Source organism: Acartia tonsa, chromosome 10, assembly GCF_053477335.1.
Source record: "Acartia tonsa isolate MP-2025a chromosome 10, ASM5347733v1, whole genome shotgun sequence".
NCBI classification, from domain to species: domain Eukaryota; kingdom Metazoa; phylum Arthropoda; class Copepoda; order Calanoida; family Acartiidae; genus Acartia; species Acartia tonsa.
In genome coordinates, this window is record NC_137269.1 from 49,409,511 (window position 1) to 49,425,761 (window position 16,251).

Genomic DNA, 16,251 nt, shown 5'->3' on the forward strand with positions numbered 1-16,251 from the left:
AACTGATTCCTATTACAACAAGGTACAATGTTATAAGCAAAGCATCTCTATAAAAAAGTCCCAAAAATGTAAGTATGTCCTTAAACAGTATCATCTATTTATGCAGTTTTGCAACAAATTTACTAACAATATTGTTTGTACTGATGCATTAATATTCTGCTAATTCAGTTCTGACAATCTACAAGTGTTAATGTTCGTTTGTCCTTCCATTTCGCTTCGCTTTTATGGATGTTGTCATCCTTGTTTTTTTTTTTATAAAACTTTGGGTACCAGTGTAGATAGATAGATAGATTAATCTAGTTTTAATTCTTTGTGGCGGTGGACAGGGAACGTAAGTTTTTATAAAACTTTGGGTACCAGTGTAGATAGATAGATAGATTAATCTGGTTTTAATTCTTTGTGGCGAAGGACAGGGAACATAAGTTTATAGATAGATAGATAGATGAAAAGGTAATATTGGGTATTGGATAGCCCGCAAGGGCCCCACGCGAGGTTGGACATTAGACATAGAAGAAAAACAACAGCCTCCCCCTTCCATCTTATATTCAATTTTAATACTTTTAAAATAATGGGTTGAGGGTTTCCAGTGCCCAACAGACATTTTGGGGGAAAGCACCCACTATTTAAGGAAAGTTTAGTAACTGCACAAGGAAGCATAGATGTCCAAGGTGTAAAGGGGTGTTCCCCCCCCCCCTTCAACTTTGAAACCCCTCAACATTAAAAACTTGAAAGAAAGATTTTATAAATATCCCCCTCCCCCCCCCCCAAACAAAAAAAAATCAGATCGTTTTTTAAGTATCGAAGCGACTTCTTAATTCTACTATGTCTGTCCGTAACGCTATGGTGGAAATGTTATTTTCTTTGGTTGTTATTTACGATATAAGGCTGAAACTTCTTGTCAACTTTTCCTTCATTAACTACTAGCGGCTACGCCCCTAGAAGCCTCTAGTGGCACTTTAAATGCTTTTTTTTTAATAATTAGATATGTCTATGTTGCGTTTGACGTTTATGTTTCCGTTGAACTCTCTTTCTAAAATCGAGAACGTAAGAAAATTTTGATTTTTTGTGATTGCTCTTGGGAGGGTGGTGGTACCCTCCCCCAAAATAGTTAAAAACCTTCCCGGGACATATAAAATCTACCCTGTTAAGGAGAACCCGATAGGTTCAGCGGTTAGCGAGATCCTTCGGTACACAAAGACAAACAAACAAACAAACATCCTGTTACTTTAGTATAAGGATGAAACATCCAGGGCGGTCGAACTGGCTTTTGGTTATTCTATAATTTCCCCTATATCTATCTATCTAGGCAAGGAGAAGCTATAGCCAGTGATATAGACCGACAGCTACAGCCTCTCTATCTATCTATCTATCTATCTCTCTCTCTCTCTATCTATCTATCTATCTATCTATCTATCTATCTATCTATCTACCTATCTATCTATCTATCTAGGCAAGGAGAAGCTATAGCCAGTGATATAGACCGACAGCTACAGCCTCTCTATCTGTCTATCTATCTATCTATCTATCTATCTATCTATCTATCTACCTATCTATCTATCTATCTAGACAAGGACAAGCTATAGCCAGTGATATAGACCGACAGCTACAGCCTCTCTATCTGTCTATCTATTTATCTATCTATCTATCTATCTATCTATCTACCTATCTATCTATCTAGACAAGGAGAAGCTATAGCCAGTGATATAGACCACCAGCTACGGCCTCTCTATCTGTCTATCTATCTATCTATCTATCTATCTATCTATCTATCTATCTATCTATCTACCTATCTATCTATCTATCTAGGTAAGGAGAAGCTATAGCCAGTGATATAGACCACCAGCTACAGCCTCTCTATCTGTCTATCTATCTAACCTATCTATCTATCTATCTGTCTAGACAAGGAGAAGCTATAGCCAGTGATATAGACCGGCAGCTACAACAGGCAGAAGTCATGCTCAAATCTATCTATCTATCTATCTATCTATGTATCTAACTATCTATCTATCTATCTATCTATCTATCTATCTATCTATCTATCTATCTATCTATATATCTATATATCTAGACAAGGAGAAGCTATAGCCAGTGATATAGACCGACAGCTACAGCAGGCAGAAGTTATGCTCAAATCTATCTATCTATCTATTAATCTATCTATCTATCTATCTATCTATCTATCTATCTATTTATTTATCTATCTATCTATCTATCTATAAAGACAAGGAGAAGCTATAGCCAGTGATATAGACCGGCAGCTACAGCAGGCAGAAGTTATGCTCAAATCTATCTATCTATCTATCTATCTATCTATCTATCTATCTATCTATCTATCTATCTATCTATCTATCTATCTATCTATCTATCTATCTAACTATTTATCTATCTATCTATCTATCTATCTAGACAAGGAGAAGCTATAGCCAGTGATATAGACCGGCAGCTACAGCAGGCAGAAGTTATGCTCAAATCAGCTGTTCTACTGTCAAAGGTAAAATCTGCCGACAGGGCTCAGCAGCCGAGCGTAGGCCGCTACAAAGCCTCAATTTTCAAACCGTTTAGATGCTTTAAATAAAATTTTGAAATAGGAATTGCCATATTTAGGTATAACAGTAAAATAATAGAGGGGGCACGAGAAATAAATAACTCAACCCACGGGGTGGGGACCCTTTGCTGACTTTCAATTGGTTCTTTGAATCTTAGCCAATAGCGTTGGAAATTAAAATACAGCAAAGCATCACGAACTGACTGACGGACACACAACGTGAGTTATACAGTAGTTTCGCTTCTAAAAACAAAAGCAAAAAATTTATTTAAATTTTCAATTATTTTTTAAATGTTTTTACTAATATTTGTTTTTTTTTAGAAAAGGCTCCATTTCTACGTTTTAGCAGATGATGTTGAGCTTTATGAAAGGTAATGATATTTTTGCTAATTTAAAAAAAAGGATTCCTAGTCATCTAGGTACAATGTCCATTTAATGCATCCTGCATTCACGCAATTTTGCAACAAATATGTGTACAATTTTGTTAAGACTTACAAATTATTACAAGAGTTATTGTTCGTTTGTCCTTTTTCCTTTTTTCATAGCTTCCCTTTTATGGATGTTGTCATCCTTGTCAGGGAGGGAGGGAGGGGATATTAGACTGTTTATTACACTAGTCCCCAAAGTTTTATAATATCGGTTTCTTTTTTGTTAGCTAACTTTGGGGACTTTTATTAAATCTATATTGGTTGCTCCATCAAGTTGAGTGTCCAAACGTTTTAACAACTAATTCTAATCTACATAAAGGGTAATTTTGTGTATCATCATTTGGATTTGCATGAATCTATCGGCCATTGTCTTATCCCTTTAGATTTATGATTTTTGGCCGGACAAATACAGGAGGAAGCTAAAAGTTTGATTGGTTGGTTCATTAAGTTATACTTTAGATTTGTGATTTCGACAATAGATTGGCCTTACAAATACAGGAGGAAACTAAAATTTTGATTGGTTGGTTCATTAAGTTAGATTCCTAATTTAGATTTGTGAACTCGACAGTAGATTGGCCGGACAAATTTAGGAGAAAACTAAAATTTTGATTGGTTGGTTCATTAAGTTAGATCCTAATTTAGGTTTGTGAACTCAACAGTAGATTGGCCTGACAAATACAGGAGGAAACTAAAATTTTGACTGGTTGGTTCATTAAGTTAGATCCCTAATTTAGATTTGTGAATTCGACAGTAGATTGGCCAGACAAATACAGGAAGAAACTAAAATTTTGGTCGGTTGGTTCATTAAGTTAGATCCTAATTTAGATTTGTGAATTCAACAGTAGATTGGCCTGACAAATACTGGAGGAAGCTAAAGTTTTGTTTGGTTGGTTCATTAAGCTAGTTCCTTACACCCTTGTTTTAACTTTGATTTGTTAATTCAACAATGGATTGGCCTGACAAATACAGGAGAAAAACTAAAATTTTGATTGGTTGGTTCATTAAGTTAGATCAATACATTCTTGTTGTAATTTAGATTTGTAAACTCGACAGTAGATTGGCCTGACAAATACAGGAGAAAAACTAAAATTTTGATTGGTTGGTTCATTAAGTTAGATTTCTACATCATTGTTGTAATATAGATTTGTGAATTCAACAGTAGATTGGCCTGACAAATACAGGAGGAAGCTAAAACTTTGATTGGTTGGTTCATTAAGTTAGATCCCTACATGTAGTTTAGATTTGTGAATTCAACAGTAGAATGGACTGACAAATACAAAAGGAAACTAAATTTTGATTGGTTGGTTCATTAAGTTAGATTCCTAATTTAGATTTGTGAATTTAACAGTATATTAGCCTGACAAATACAGGAGGAAGCTAAATTTTGATTGGTTGGTTCATTAAGTTAGTTTTCTACATTCTTGTTGTAATTTAGATTTGTGAACTCGACAGTAGATTGGTCTGACAAATACAGGAGGAAACTAAAATTTTGATTTGTTGGTTCATTAAGTTAGATATCTACATCCTTGTTTTAATTTTTATTTTTTAATTCAACAATGGATTGGCCTGACAAATGCAGGAGGAAGCTAAAATTTTGATTGATTGGTTCATTAAGTTATAATTTAGATTTGTGAATTCAACAGTAGATTGGCCTGACAAATACAGGAGGAAGCTTAGATTTTGATTGGTTGGTTCATTAAGTTAGACTCCTACATCCTTGTAATTTAGATTTGTGAATTTAGATTGGCCGGACAAATACAGGAGGAAACTAAAATTTTGATTGGTTGGTTCATTAAGTTAGATCCTAATTTAGATTTGTGAATTCAACAGCAGATTGGCCTGACAAATACAGGAGGAAACTAAAATTTTCTAGGCATGATGTTTGGTATCCTGAGGTAAGAAGTTCATTCGAAACCGATTAATATCCGGTGGATTATAACCGGTTCTCATCCATACGAAAAAAACTATATTTAGCATCTTAACATATCCAGTTTTCTACGAATATTAAAATGTGTAATCATAAGATTAAAACATGTTTTATAGCTCGTGCCTTCGGCAACCCGGGGCTAAAAAAACTGGTTTTAATCTTATAATTGTTCATTTTATATCCGTGGAAAGCTGTTTATGGTACGATGCGAGAAATATGTATCTATCTATTTATAATGTTTGATATCCTGAGGTGAGAAGTTTTATAATTCACTTTGTCCGTCCGTACGTCCGTCCGTCAATCAGTCAGTCAGTGCTTTAATCAGTCCGTAACACTACATGGAAAATGTGATTTTCTTTGCTTCCTTTGAAGATAAGCGGCTGAATATTTTTTTTACATATGTATTCCCCATACCAATAAGCATCCAGTATATAATTTGTGCTTTGTACTTTGGTCTGCAAGTCATGTTACCAAGTATAAACATCCAAAAAATACAAAAATTGTTTATGGTACAGTTTAAAGTTTATCATTTAAAATGGATATAGAATGTACGTGGATAAATTTGTCGTCAATTTAGCTTGCTTATCTGGACCTCATTATTGATCAGTTCGTTCATCCATTAGGAATGGGATAATGGGGTTGGATGTAGGGTATTGTTATCTGAGCCAGCTGTTATAATTACTTTATAAGAGTACATGAAAATTTATCTATCTATCTATCTATCTATCTAGGACCGAGAAGACATGAGGACAATGTTTAGAGTATGTGCAACTGAGAGACTTTTTATTCCAGATATCTTTCCCTTCCTAGATAAGGTAATTCAACTCTTTTTTGAAGATCTCAGAAAGGCTCAAAGGGCTCTATCAAAGTATGCTTGCCTTAACATTGACAGGCAGCACTATTATTATTTAATACCTATATTTGCGACTACTTTTACTACACAGAAACTGTTAATTTTCAATAATTACAAAAGACCCCCTCTCGGGTGGGGTTGAACTGTCAACTCCAATATATTAAATCCTTTTTCTCGAAGCATCACGATCGAACTTAGGAGTTTAGAAAAAGGAAAAAGAATATTAGGTATGAAGTAGTAAAGCTCGTTAATGAAAAATGATAATTGTTTAAAAGCAAGTGCATATTGAGTACTGAAACACCACCCATCCCATATTTTTAAAAGATAACATTAATTATTCTCGAATAAAACTTATTATTATTTATTATTCTAGGTTATCTACATTGATACAGACTTAATATTTATGCGACCAGTAGAACATTTGTGGGACTTTTTTGCTCAATTCAAAGAAAAACAGGTTTAATTTTTTTTGTAAAGCAAAGCTTTTCTATAATTAGGGTCGGTCCGTCCGTTCGGATAGATTTCTGTTTAATTTAGGCCTGCTAGAATTGTCCCATCGATTTAAAACTTTAGATGGTGATTCCTGTGGTAGTTCGTTACAATTTAAAAAGGGTAGCAGCAACTCTATAAATATGTTGATTTTAACTTTTTTAACATCAAATTTTTAAACACTTATGTATATTCTAATGGGCTGATGAACAATGTTTTATTACACTAGTCCCCAAAGTCTTTTATTGAATTTTAATTGGTATGTTCATTAATTGTAATCTAAAGAAGGGATATTTCTGTGTATCATCATTTGGGATGTATCAATTTATCGGCTATTGTCTTATCCCTTTAGATCCCTGTTTTATTTTACATATTTTAGTTAGCAGTAATTTTGTGTATCATCATTAGGGATGTATATCAATCTATCGGCCAATGTCTTATCCCTTTAGATCCCTGTTTTATTTTAGTTGGCTGGAATGACAGCTTGTTTGAATCATTACGGAACTAAGAAGAACAAAGTTCCCTATTACGGAGAGACAGGTGTTATGAAATTTTTATATTATGAAAAAATACAAAGACGACATTTAACATTAATCGAATTTTATGGTGCATTTGAGCTTCCATGCATAGTACAGCAACAGCTGAAGTTATCTGCCGTAAAATTTTATTACTGATTTATTTTTCAATGAATGTAGACATTTTATGATTCTAATTTTTTTTAAGGTTTAAATGCTGGTATTATGCACATGGATTTAGCAAAGTAAGATTTATATCATAGGGGCGCAGCTACTCTATATGTATATCTAGGGTATGTACGTCAGTATGCATTACAGAAAACATGATCTATAATATAAAACGATAGGGTAAATGCTGGCATCATGCATTAAATTCAATGAAAATTAAATGGTTCTCACGTTAAAAAAATTTTCTCATGGGTCCAAAAAATGAATTTAAATGAAAATCATATGTACCATTTAAATCAAAATAAATGGTTCCCACATTCTAAAAATTTTCCCACGCTTGACTTTCTTAAAAAATGCTAAATAAATGGACATTTAAACAAACCAAAGATCGCGTTTTTTGCAATGGAATGAATATTTACATCCACTATTTAAGGGGTCGTTTATATGGGAATGAGTTATGACTAAGTAAGATTTATATGTTGGGGGTGCAGCTACTCTATATGCCTAGGGTATGTACGTCAGTTTGCATTCCAGAAAACATGTTCTACAATATAAAGAGACAGGTTTAAATGCTGGTAATGTCCTGAAAAGGTTTATTCTATTTTGGTACCATAACCCTCTGAAGATAAATTGCCAAAAAATATAACTAACCTATATAACTATAACAAAATATTTATTGGTAAACAGCTGTTCTTAACATAGTTTGAAAAAAAAACCATTTTATGAAACCCTCTAGAGGCCTCTAGGGGCGTTGCCGTTAATTTAAAGTATTACAATAAAGTATTTGAATTTTAGAATGAGAGAATTGAAGAAAGGATGGTCTAACTCTAATCTAGCTGTTTATGATAAATTCAAGGTAGAATTTTTTACTCTTTAGCAGCAAAGCTACTCTACAATTCACATTGTCTGTCAGTTAGTCAGTAAGTCCATTAACCAATCCGTGATTTTCTCAGCTGTAATAAACATAGACGATTGGACAATTGCGTAGCTACATTTTAAAGAAGAACCACATCAGTCCAGTGTTTAGCTAGATCCTTAGGTACACACAGATATAAGACGAAAACATAACAGATAGTAAGACAAACATCCTGCTACTTTTATATAAGGATATTTTTTATATTTCAGAAAGACATTAAGCTAGCAGATCAAGATATTCTGAATATTTACTTTAGTTTTCATCCAGAACAATTATATCTTCTACCATGTAGTTATAACTACAGGGGATTTGTTTGTGGAAGGGTAAGTTCATTTAGAAATTTTCATTAAATCTTTCAAACATTTTATTTGATTTTTCTTATAAAAATTATTATTTTTGACAAAAGAAGGTTAACAACATCCATAAAAGCGAAGCTCTGAAATGGAAGGACAAACAAATATTAACACTTGTAGAGTGTCAGACAAATTGATTAAATACATGATACTGTTTAAGGACTACTTACATATTTAGGACTTGATTAATGATTATATGTAGAGATGCTTCATTCATTAGATTGTGGGGTTTTGTAATTGGAATTAGTATTAAAAAAATACTTTCTAGTAATTATTATAGAGTTGCTTTGCTTTCTAAGTCGTACCTAACTGTTATAGGAATCATCATGCAAATTGTAACCTTTTTAAATTAACGAAAAGAGCTAACCAATATGGACAGACTGACAGGTTAGAATTGCCCTATTGTTTCGAACTTTGCATGATGATTCCTTTAACAGTTAGGTATAAGATATAGATGTTAATTATCAGGGGCTGTGATTTTGCACATTAATTCCATCTGTGTGGCATGATGTTGGTATAAAAGTTGTTTTGTGTGTAACTAAAGGGAAGTGGGTATGAAGAGGGGGGGGGGAAGAAAGTGTGTTGTGGGGAATTTTCACTTAGAATTGTTTGTCAGAATTCTGATCCCTTATCCCTGGTTAATTTTAGATTTGATTAGTTTGATGTGAATTGTACGATTACCTAGCAATATCGCAAGAAATCGTATGCGATTGATCTTCGAAATCGCTCTCGATTGTAGTGCAATAGTAGTACGAATTTCTGGTTGGGAAATTGATTCTGATATATTTTAGGGTGAAAATAAGTGTCCTTTGGCAGAAAAGGAAGGGATATCTATCATTCATGGAAATGCTTTAGCTTTTGTAAAGGTAAGATAATTCGTTCAAGATAGTTTGGATTTGTCCACTCTTTTAAACATAATTTAGTATTTTTCATAACTACTTCTTGCCCTCATGAGATTTAATTTGTCAGAAATTAATAATATATTTAAATACATAAATATAATTTAAATAGCAGTTACAGGGGCGTCCAAGCTTTCAATTTTGGGGGGGGTAAAATTTTTTTAAGGGGGGGGTAATTCGGTTTTGGGGGGGGGTAAAATGGCGCGCGAAGCGCGCCGCAAATTTTTTTTACCCCCCCCAAAATTTTTACCCCGGGGATAAAATTTGCTTGGGGGGGGGTATTTACCCCCCCTGATAACTGTTGGCAGGGGTAAAATTTGTTTACCCCCCCCAAAATTTACCCCTGGGGTAAAATTTTTGGGGGGGGTAATTTAAATTTTATCAAAAATTTAGTATTAAAAATGCGCGCGAAGCGCGCAAAATTTTTTTTTGTTAGAGATTTTCTATTTTGGACGTCTATGAGCAGTTACGCCCCTAGAGGCCTCTACGGCTACATGAGGGGGTGGATGGTTGAATTTAACTAATACCTATTTTTAGTTTAGTTTCAAAATGAAAAAGTAAAAAAAAATGAGTGGGGATGGTGGTACCCTCCCCAAAAATACAAAAGCTTCACTTAAAAGGAGAACCATAATGATTGTTGGCGTTTACACGTACAAAGGGGGTTATGTAAGTAGTAAAATTAAAATATTACACACATAGGTAACGGACACTCAAAAACTTACTAATTTCTTTGATTAATTTTTGAATAAAGTCAATGGTGGTTTTAGGATATTTTTAAATCTTAAAGATGTCTTAAGACATCATTTAATATATTTGCCACAAATTTTAAAATTGGTAAATGAAAACAATATTTTATTAGTATTATCTTGTCTTTAAAGGGTAAAATTTAGCTTATCTAGTTGAAAATTTTGACGTTTCTTTTAAAAATAATACGTTACCTATCTTTGTTGCGTTCAAGTCTCTGCGTATATTTTTTTTGTGATTTCTCTTGCGAGGGTGGTTGTAACCCCACCCCCAAATAGTTATAAACCTTCCCAGGACCTATGAGAAGCTACCCTGTTCAGTGTTTAGAGAGAACCTCTGCAAACGAAGTGGTAGATAAACTATAAAATAGTGTAAAACAACTGAACTGATTGGGTCGCGCTTTAACTTATATACTAATTTTTCTAGTGGTGGTTTTAGGCTATTTACTCGGGGTGAGTTGGAGGAATACCCTTACCAGAAAAAATTGCCTTATATTAAAGTAGCGGGTTGTTTGTCTGCCTGTACCAATGGATCTTGCTACCCGCTGAACAGATCGGGTTCTGCCTTACAGGGTTGCTTTTCATAGGTCCTGGTTAGGTTTATAACTATTTTTGGGGTGGATACCAATATCCTCTCAAGAAAAATCGCCACTAGAAAATTTTAAAATTTTACCTTTTTTTAAAAAATGGTTTATGAAATTCAACCCCCTCCTCCACAAGTACAAGGCCTCTAGAGGCGTAGTCGCTTGAGGGGAAAGGGGTTGAATAACTGTATGTCCCAACCCTGAGGACCCTGTGTCGACTTTCAATTGGGTCTTTGAAAATCAACCACTAGCGTCGGGAATATTAACACAGCCAAGTCGCTGAACGCAATTTGCTAGCAGAAGAAAAAGATCCCCAACAGGGGCGTTTTGTCGTATTTTCACAATAGCTATTGATAGGTTATTTTAAAGGTTCGGTTAGGTTAGGTTATGTTATTGCCCCGCAGGTTTAGAACCCCCTGCAAGGGATAGAAATAGGAGAAAAGCTACTGTGAAGATACGACGAAACGCCCCTTAAACTGTTTTTAACCTATTTTTTAATCATATATCAAAAATATACTATGACACCAGTAGAAACAGACTGCAGAGCCCAAATTTGAATTAAGTCCCCAATAAACTTTTTTGGGGGGATTTTAAAATTAATTTTATATGTTGCTGTGATCATTTTGACGGAAGCAAAAGCAACTTTTAGTTTGGGGTTAAATTGTTTCTTACAGAACAATTTTATATGATTCAGTTTATATCAATACAATAATAAAAAAACTCTACTCTGTTCGATGGAAATAATTTTTTTTCTAAAACAATCAATTTCAGTAAAAAATTTAACATAATACAATAAAACACATTTGCTAAAGTTAAACCAATAAGATTTCTTGTTTGATTTTAATTTTTTATGATTTCCGAAAGAGTGTTTTCACAAAGTGACTTATTTACAATGTAGTTAAATAATTTTTATTTAATTAAAATGAAAAGAATGAAAACTATACACGCAAAAGATACATAATTTTAAAAAATATTTTAAAAAATATCATATTTGTATATGTGTCAAAAATAATTTTGTTGTATTGCATAAACATTTGTTGACATCTTGTCATGTTGACATCAAATTTAACCCTTTACAGCCAATTTTTATGTGTTTAAAATAGGTGAACGAACACAAACATGTTAATGTTAATTCATTGGTATATTGTAAAGATTTAACTTTTTAGTGAATTTTTATAGTAAAATCATAAGGCCTAATTTTACTCTATACCAGAATACAATATTTATGAAGCAAAACACTCTAAAAGCTACAAATTTTACCCAAATAAAAAAAAAGACCTTTTGCTTTGATCAAAATGACTACGGCAACAGTAAAAATTAATATTTAAATCCCCCCCAAAAAGTTTATTGGGGACTTAATTCAAATTTAGGCTCTGCAGTCTGATTTTACTGGTGTCATAGTATATTTTTTATATACGTTTTAAAAATAGGTTAAAAACAGTTTAAGATAATAAAAAATTAGGTATCGTATCAATAATATACAGTTTTCTACTAATATAAAAATGTACAGTCACAATATTAAAACCAATTTTGATAGCCTTTGGCTACGGTATCTTGGGGCTAACAAAACTAGTTTCAATCTTATAATTGTACATTTTTATATCCGCGGAAAGCTGTTCGATAAATAACTATTCCCCGCAGGGCAATGAGTGGAAGATCCAGAAGGTCTACGAGGTGCTGCAAGACTTTGATCTGAATGTGGATAAACCTGGCAAATTATACCACTATATGAAAACTGCACTGAAGGAGGTCAGATTTAAATTATTTGTTCAAAAGTTAGAACATTACTGGCAAATTATATTACCACATGAAAACTGCACTGAAGGAGGTCAGATTTAAATTATTGGTTCAAAAGTTAGAACATTACTGGCAAATTATATTACTACATGAAAACTGCACTGAAGGAGGTCAGCTTTAAATTATTGGTTGAATAGTTAGAACATTATTGGCAAATTATCTTACTATAGTCCTCAAAGTTTTATAATAACGTTTTCTTATTCGTTGGCTTAACAACTTTGGAGACTTTAATGAATTTTGATTGGTTGGTTTATTAAGATGAGTGTTCAAACGTTTCAACTACTAATTTTACGCCAAAGAAGGGGTAATTTTGTGTATTATCGTTGGTGATATACATAGATTTATCGGCCATTGTCTTATCCCCTTAGATCCATGACCAACTTTTGCATAGATTAAAAAATTTGATTTACTGAATTTTTAATCAAAACTTTCTTTCTAGGTAATATTATTCACTTTAAAGTTTTCAAGTGAAATTTTGTGATTATCTGTCATACGATAAAATTTATTTGGATTAAGTAATAGTTATTTATCGCATCGTATTACAGAAAGCTTAAAATTTTTAAATTTTATTTTATTATTATTAGTGGAAAATTGTCTGTAATATGATGCTATACATGACTTTTCATTGTGGTTCAGAACTTGTTTTAATCCAGCGGATATGAATCGATTTCAAAGACAAAGCCCAAATTGTGTTAGAAATTGTGTCAAAAATGAGTCATGTGACGTTTTTAGGGTTTTTTTTTTCCATTTCTCCTCTCATCTTCCTCATATTATTACGTCACATCGATAATTTTTTACACAATTTTAACACAATTTGTTCTTTGTCAATTTTAATACTGGAAATAGTGATATATTATGTTTTTTTGTAATATTTACTATTTTAGGTTGACAAAGAAAACTTACCAAGCAAGTGCAAAAATGTTAAAGGTAATGAAATAAAAAACGAATAGTGTGTTCTATAATGCTTTCTTTCTAGCCTATTTTCATATTATACTAGCGAATCCGCCCCTAGAGGCCTCTAGAAGACCGTGATGTGGTTGGGGAAAGGGGGAAGTCACCCCCGCCCACTTTTAATTGTAGCTAAAATAAGAAAAAGTTCTGGCACCCTAGTAGGAAGAGAAAAACAAAAGTCTATATAAATATTTTTTGGCGATTTTTCTTCGGAGGATACAAACAAACAGACAGACATCCTGTTACTTTATTATTTATTTATGTAGGAATTGATGAGATGATGTTAAAACAATTGAGACAATACATACCCGGAGGAAAACTGCTGTAATATCTTCTGGATTAGAACCGGTTCTAAGCCATACTGAAAGATCATGTATAGCATTGTATTCCAGACAATTTTACACAAGTATTACAATAAAATAAAAATCATAGTTATTGATTTCATGAATTATGTTTTTAGATTAAAATGGTAAAAGTAAATTTGTACGAAAAAACAAGTTAAATTAACCTTTCAATTAATTGTTTCTCATCAAAGTTAAAAAAGGAAAATTTTACTTTTTGAAAATTATATGTAAATATTTTGTGTATGTCTTTCAGTCATCCAAGAGAACTGATTAGGTTAAGATATGTTAGTGCTTTGCTGTTTATTGATGTTGACATCCTTGAATAATGCATATGAATTATATTTTTATTTGTTTAATTTTTAGTAGCGAAGCTACTCTATAATTAACTTTGTCTGTCCGTCCGTCACCAACGCTATAGGCAAACCTGATTTTCCTCAATATTCGTTAATAATGGTTTAGCTTCGCTACTTATGGATGTTGTCATCCTTGTTATATACTAAATGTATCCAAAATGTAAAGTGATAAGCTGAAATGTGATATTTAAATAATAATATTTTTTTTATTATGAATTTGAATAAACATAATATTTTTATCATCTTTCTTTTTCTGAATGAAATTACGGCAGTCTTCCTAAATTTAAATTTTTTTTAGAAAAAATTATTTAGCAAGATCCATCGGTACACACAGCCAGACAAACATCCTGTTACTTATACATAAGGATATAGTGATTATTCGATATTTTTACATGGACCTTGTGGTATTTATATTAGGGTTGGGCCGGATATCCGGCATCCGGCCGGATAACCGGATATTGAAGTTGCTAAAATCGTTTTCTTTATAAAATGTTTTTGTTGTTGTATAAACAAAGATTAAAACTTAAAAATTAAGTCGATCCTACTTCTAATGAAATATTACTACCTGTTTCGGTACAACGGCATTTGGCTGGCCGTTTACCAGATCTTTACGTACAGACGTACGAAACCTGCTACTTCCCACAAGAGACAAAACCAGCATAGTTACTAATACAATTTATTGTATGAAAACGGTCATGCTGCAATAGAAAATAACAAAATTAATAATCAAATATTAAAATGTTAAATACATGATAAAGTAAATCTTGTAAAAGAGAATAAATCTTTTCTTATTTGGAACAATCGTCTTTTTTAATAAAGTAAATATTCATTATGAGAGGTTGCGTGACTTCGAAATTATATTTTAAAATATATAAAAATGCTAGGGTTACTTTTTGCTTAAAATTAATCAAAATTAAATACGAGTTTGAAATTCATAAACAAAATCATTATAGACTATGATTAAAATATTCTGATACAAAAATAAATTAATTACTTGGTCTAATTTAAGTAAAAATGAAAGATTAATTTGCCGTCTTTAAAAATTCACTCCATTCCATTAAAAATGCTTAAAGAAAGAATTCTTACCGAAGTTTTTGTTCCTGTAAAGCCGGGAAGCACTCAAAGGTATTTTTCAGTACGGACAACACCACAATTCTGACTATACATGGTTTTTTATCACGCAGATAATCCGCACATTTTGAAAGAAAGATTAAAGATGGCTACGCTCGCTTTGTTTATGGTCCATGCGCAAGCATTGTTTTGAATGCCGCGTCCAATTATGAACATTTGAATCTCACCGCTTTCCAAACTGACATTAATGATAAGGAAAACAAAAGGATAAAGGTTCGAGTTCACAAACGCATCACACTATTATACTTCCAATACACTACCATTTAATCTGTAATATTAATTAGTTTTACTTACTTATTGCTATATAAGCGGTTTCGCCCCTAGAGGCCTCCAGGGGTACTTGAAGGGGGGGGGGGGGAGTTAAATCCCAAAACCCATATTTTTCATTTAGATTAACAAATACTATTTTTTTTTTCATTTTATTTTTAAAAAATTATTTGATTTTTTTTGTTGGGGGTTATTTTTTTCTATTGGCGATTTCTCTTGAGAGGGTTTTGAAACCCTCCCCCAAAATAGTTATAAACCTTTCTTTGATACAAATTAACAGACTCAGTTATATTAGAGATAGTACCAAGAATGTAAGAAATAATGACTGTTTGTTTACAGGGATTTTTGTTATATAATTTTAAAAGATTATATTGCCGGATATCCGGCCGGATAGTTTTAATATCCGGATATCCGGCCCAACCCTAATTTATATTGATAGAAACATGATATGTATATAAGAAATTGAATACCACATCAGAGAATTTTGAATGAGAGTATATTCCAGGGATCTAAAGGGATAAGACAATGCCCGTTAAAATGATGTCCATCCCCAATACTTGATGATACACTAAATTACCACTTCTGTAGATTAACATTATTTGTTGAAACGTTTAAACACTCAACTGAATGAATCCACCAATCAAAATTCAATAAAAGTCCCCAAAGTTGTTAAATTAGCGAATAAGAAAACATTATTAAAAAACTTTGGGGACTAGTGTAATAAACAGGCAATTGTCCCCTCTCTCTCTGAATATATATTGACTTCAATTACTTTCAAACTTTGAACAAGTTTAGTTTTTCAACTTATTGGTTCTGCATTTATAGCGAAGATGCCATAAAATCAAAAATTTTTGGAGGTGGGTGTGACCCATTTCCTCCCCCCAAAAAGTAGAGCTTAGGGTAAAATTTTTAGGGGGGTGGTAAATCCTATTGTATAACGGAGTCAGCTCTTTTTGTCTTTAGCGAAGGATCTCGCTGAACCGATATG

At 32.7% G+C, this 16,251-nt stretch overlaps 1 protein-coding gene across 1 annotated transcript; it reads left to right on the forward strand.

The window, feature by feature from the left end:
- The first annotated feature begins 294 nt into the window (after window positions 1–294).
- LOC145329286 (glucoside xylosyltransferase 2-like) lies at window positions 295–14,104 on the forward strand. The gene is made up of 14 exons (XM_080173347.1): window positions 295–331; window positions 2,407–2,491; window positions 2,867–2,916; window positions 4,787–4,868; window positions 5,632–5,715; window positions 6,127–6,210; window positions 6,710–6,782; window positions 6,966–7,002; window positions 7,721–7,781; window positions 8,051–8,164; window positions 8,986–9,060; window positions 12,062–12,169; window positions 13,102–13,144; window positions 13,435–14,104. Exons 2-14 carry the CDS (start codon window positions 2,462–2,464, stop codon window positions 13,494–13,496), a joined length of 903 nt encoding a protein of 300 aa, XP_080029473.1. The 5' UTR covers window positions 295–331; window positions 2,407–2,461; the 3' UTR covers window positions 13,497–14,104.
- Window positions 14,105–16,251: the final 2,147 nt, after the last annotated feature.

Coding starts and splice junctions, on each gene's coding strand:
- LOC145329286 (XM_080173347.1), top strand. CDS start 2,462: ATGCTCAAATCAGCTGTTCTACTGTCAAAG. Junction 2,492..2,866: donor CAGCTGTTCTACTGTCAAAG/GTAAAATCTGCC, acceptor GTTTTTTTTTAG/AAAAGGCTCCATTTCTACGT. Junction 4,869..5,631: donor ATGATGTTTGGTATCCTGAG/GTAAGAAGTTCA, acceptor CTATCTATCTAG/GACCGAGAAGACATGAGGAC.